At 41.6% G+C, this 5000-nt stretch overlaps 1 protein-coding gene across 3 annotated transcripts in view; it reads right to left on the bottom strand.

Moving 5' to 3' along the window:
- Hn (phenylalanine hydroxylase) overlaps window positions 1–5000 on the bottom strand; it is a 29154-nt gene that overhangs the window by 1569 nt on the left and 22585 nt on the right. For 2 of the 3 annotated variants that reach the window (XM_043027642.2, XM_043015022.2), the window contains exons 2-6: window positions 2977–3099; window positions 2307–2481; window positions 1540–1702; window positions 1032–1228; window positions 425–687 (exon numbers count right to left, since the gene is read on the bottom strand). In XM_043027642.2, the coding sequence (XP_042883576.1) occupies window positions 425–687; window positions 1032–1228; window positions 1540–1702; window positions 2307–2481; window positions 2977–3099 (921 nt within the window). Of the gene's footprint in view, window positions 1–424; window positions 688–1031; window positions 1229–1539; window positions 1703–2306; window positions 2482–2976; window positions 3100–3720; window positions 4136–5000 lie in introns of those variants that run through there. The other variant, XM_043015024.2, reaches the window with a different exon arrangement.

Here is a 5000-nt window from a genome sequence, read left to right as displayed (position 1 = left end):
TCATTATCATTATCCTTAATGCTGTTATTTTCTTCCTCCTTGTCATCACCACGTCACCACCATTATTGTTTACATACCCCAAGATTTATCATGAGATTTATTCTAGAAAAAGAACACATCAAGTTCGCAATAAATTTAGCTACATATTACATAAAATCGAAGAGTAAAGATTCAGCAATGTGGTCATACTCTATATGACTGTTAACAATTCCCTTATCTATCTATCTATCTATCCTTTATCTATTTCTTCATTCTATGTCCCTCCCTCCTTAATCTCTCTTTCTCCCTCTCCCCTCCCCCTCTCCCTTTCCACCGATTTCTTCCTCAGTCAACCGATCAAGCTCCCTCTCCAACCACCCCTCCCCCTCCCCCCCCCCTCCCCTCCGCCCCGGGGCCACAACCACAACAACCGAAGGCAACTCACGGTGGCCAGCTTCTCGACAAACTCGTCGGGGGCGCCGAGTGAGGCTAGGCCGATCTCCTGCGAGAACTGGGCGAAGGCGGGGTCGGCGAAGAGCGGGGCGTGGCCTAGCAGCTCGTGGCAGATGTCGGGCTCGGGGGTGTAGAGAGGGCGGCTCGGGTGGCGGATGTACTGCGTGGAGTGGAAGACGCGGAAGGCGAGGCCGGCGAGGAAGTCCCGCGAGGACAGCAGGCCGGCGACAGGGCGCAGGGTGAAGCCCGTGCAGTCTGGGGGGGAAAGGCGGAGGAAATGAGTAAGACGGTGAGTGATTATTCATGATGATAACAATGGTGTCACTTAGATTGATCGCGATAATGATCATAATGCTAAACAGGTAGTAATGAATAAATTCACACCTGGGGTTATCACACTCTCCAAAGAAAAAGAAGAAGAAAAAATTCGCCGAGAGAGAGAGGGAGAGAGAGAGAGAGAGAGAGAGAGAGAGAGAGAGAGAGAGAGAGAGAGAGAGAGAGAGAGAGAGAGAGAGAGAGAGAGAGAGAGAGAGAGAGAGAGAGAAAGAGAAAGAAAGAAAGAAAGAAAAAGAAAGATAGCTACAAAAAAGGAATCCCACCTTTTAAGAAATCGGAAACGTCTTGAAGCTGCGGGATATTGTCTTCCCGGTAGCCGCAGTTCTCGATGAGGAGCGGGAAGACGTTCTGGTGCTCCTTGCAGGCGTGCGTCTTGTACAGCTTGGTGAGGTTTTTGAAGACGGTGCCCCACGTCTCGATCTCTTCTTGGGTGTACTCGACGCGCGGAATTTGCTGCCCGCTGGCGAGGGAGGGAAGCGCGGGCGTTAGTTGTTGGACAGTCTTTCGAAAAATCGTTGGTGAGTTCTTTTCATATTGATTCGTTTTTAGACACATTATTTTGTTTAGCTTAGAGTTATTTGAAATAATGTTATTTTAGATCTAATAATGAGTCAACATAAGGATTAAAGGAAGTAAAAAACAAACAAATAAACAAAGAAACTCCCTATTTTAATTCAACAACTTACTGCTTGAAATGAAACAACTCTCTTCATGCAATCAAACAACTCAAACAACTTCCTTGCAATCAGACAACCAACTCAACCAACTCACTGCTTGTAATTATAGGCGATGTCGGCAAACATCTTCCTGCGGGTGCGGTAGACGGGGTCAGTGAAGCCAGGGTGGTCGGCGTCCAGCTCGTCTCCGTAGGACAGGATCTGATTGGCGAATCGGTCCAAGTCGCTGATCTTGCGGGGGAACCAAGGGACGGTATCTGAGGGGAAGAAGAAGGGGGGGGGGGATTAGGGTAAGGTCAGAGGATTGGAAGGGATTAGATGGAAGTGAATGGATGCTATTCGTCAACACACAGGAAACTGAATGTGGGAAAACTCGTTGGTGCGAGGAATGGAGGAAAGGATTCTTGTGAGTTTGTATAACCTAGCTACAGTTTTACTTATCTAATTCTCTCTCTCTCTCTCTCTCTCTCTCTCTCTCTCTCTCTCTCTCTCTCTCTCTCTATATATATATATATATATATATATATATATATATATGTATATATGTGTGTGTGTGTGTGTGTGTGTGTTTATATATATATATATTTATATATATATATATGTATACATGTATATATATATATATATATATATATATATATATATATATATATATATATATATATATATATATATATATATATACATACATACATATACACACACATATATAAATCTGTGTTGTGTGTGTGTGTCCGTGCACATATGAGTGTGTATGTGTTTGTGGGTGTGTGTATGTATGTCTACACAAATAAGTACACATACATACACGCGGGTAATACTAATTTCCACAACAATCCACCGAATGTAGAATAAGCTGACCTTTGTTGTTGTGGTGGTCCCTGGAGATGACCTGGAAGTAGGAGCACTGCTTCCTGACCTGCTCCATGGCCGAGCCCAAGTTACCCGAGGACGAGTCGCACTCCACCATGAACTCGTACTTGGCCTCTCGCCGCGACGGACGGGACTCGATGTGCAGCAGGTTGATGTTGTGCGCCTGGGAACATATTGAGTTTGTTCTATAGCCTTATACATGTATGCCTTTATATCAATACCTATCTATCTATCTATTTGTCCATCTATCTATCTATCTATCTATATATATATATCAATATCTATCTATCTACCTATCTATTTGTCCATCTATCTATCTATCTATATATATATCAATATCTATCTATCTATATATCTATTTGTCCATCTATCTATCTATCTATATATATATATATCAATATCTATCTATCTATCTATATTTATATATAATATCTATCTATCAATCTATCTATAATATCTACTTGTTTCCTATCTATTATTCATCATAACTATCATCACCATTGTCATTTCATACTATCATTATTGTTGTTACCATCATAATCACAACTTTTATCACCATCCCAACTGTTACCGCCACTATCATCCTAACCATCACAATCATTCACAAACTGCCAAGACAACTTCATCCTCTCGGCCTTGACCAAGACGAGCAACTCACCTGGAATATCTTGAGGGCGTTGGCCAAGGCGCCCACCTCCTCCGTCATGGAGAAGATGATGGTGGTGCTCTTGGCCTCCTCGTCGCCCTCCAGAATGTACTGGCCGCCCTCCATCAGTGTAGGCTGTCCGGGGAAGAAAAAGGGCGTGATCGGTTACTTGTGTTGTGTGATATCTAATGAGAGGTTACTGCAGAGTGTTTTGTATTGATTGATGATCTCTCTTTATATCGGCAAACAGTCAAGTCAGATCAAATCATTGTTTCTGACTCTTTCGCGGGTTTATTTCAGTCAGTACCTGTACCCCGCCCTCCCTCCCTCCCTCCATCCTACTATATTGGCATTATGTCAGATAATTGTAACCGCCTAGAAATATTAGCATCGGCCATCCTTCTTTAATTGGTGATTATGGGCGGTACAAGATAAAAGAATCAATCACTTTTCAACACAGTTATCATTAGCGTCCCCCTTGCGGTTGAAATTGGAACTACGGTATCAATCTACCTTGTTCGTGTGCCGCGTAACAAACATCTATCACCTGAGGAACTTTCATATTTTGGTTTCGCAAAGCTGACCTTACTGTCATTAATGGTTTCCGATATTCTAAAATTACTACAAGTATTTCTTAGAACCTGTAATCAATTTTCTTTGCAAGATTCACGCTTTAACTCAAAACGGAACGATCCAATTCATTCATTAACACGAGTACTAACATCAACATTCACAAAATTTATAAAAAACACTAACATTTGGTATATATCTTTGACACAGGTGATCCTTCCTTCAGCGAGTCTAGGTCGCAACTGCCGCACAGATGTATAACGTTGCTTATTTATAGTCGTTCAGGAGGGACCTTCATTATGGTATTGACCAACGCGACTCGCTTCAGGCAAGAAGTCTGCACCGACTAGAGGTATCTCGCTCGCTTATATCTACGAATTTTAGATCTTAAAAACACTTTCTTTGATGAGAAAATCTTTTATCATGATCAATATATTAAAATGATATACAAGTACATAAACACAATAAGGCCCAGACCGCCGGTTAGCCGACACAAGGAAAATTTGTGAAGTCTCGAAGGAATTACGTCATCCGCGTAGACTCCCGAAGCGTTTCTCTGGCAAGACCGTCATTCGCTTACGTCATGCGCTCGTGCGGGAAGCTGAGGAAGGACGCTGTTCGGTTTAGAGGTAGATACTATAGTCAGCATGTATTTATTTTCCTAATGTTATCATTAAACTCAAATAAACCAGCACACACACACACACACACACACTACCATGTATATTTCTTTTCTGATTTACAGCAGCCTAACAAAAATAAATACAAATAAAAAATATGTACAGATATAGACCAACAGCCCCCCCCCCCAAAAAAAAAAAAGAAAAAAAAATATATATGGACATATAAAGGAAGAAAGAAAAAAATATCGTTTGGTTTTAAAATGAATTACATCAGTAGTATGATACCGGATATACAGTGCAATTCAGAAACCAACATGTGCTTTTATAGTTACGACTGTGTCTTGCATCTTACAAAATATTCCGGGGTATTGGCATTTTGAAATTTTTCTTTGTTGTTGACGGACAAAGGTTTATGTAGCAACTCAGAAATTAACTTACACACTCGCATGCTAGTAACCCCCCACCCCCCGCACACACACAATACCACACACAAAAACTCACACACACACACACACACACACACACACGCACATACACACACACAAACACTAACAAACACGTACCAAATATAAAATCCCTGCACGCACAGTGATATCATTTTCAGCATCCTTGGAGATTGGAATTGTAATAGAGAGAGAGAGTGAGAGAGAGAGAGAGAGTGGCCTCTAAGGAATGCAATAATAACTCTGCCTTTCATAACACTCAAGTCCAGATATCTAGCTGCCTGTATCTATCTATATCAATACATCTCTAACTATCAACTCTAGGTATCTAGAATAAGAAGGAGAAAGATAGAGGGAGGAAGAGTGATGAAGAGGGAGGAAGAGGGAAATAGGTAGATGA

Source organism: Penaeus japonicus, unplaced genomic scaffold (assembly GCF_977035675.1).
Source record: "Penaeus japonicus unplaced genomic scaffold, GWHDUDI00000001_assembly GWHDUDI00000011, whole genome shotgun sequence".
In the NCBI taxonomy this organism is placed as follows: Eukaryota; Metazoa; Arthropoda; class Malacostraca; order Decapoda; family Penaeidae; genus Penaeus; species Penaeus japonicus.
The sequence above is the reverse complement of the archived record's forward strand: the minus strand, read 5'-3'. Positions and strand labels throughout refer to the sequence as shown.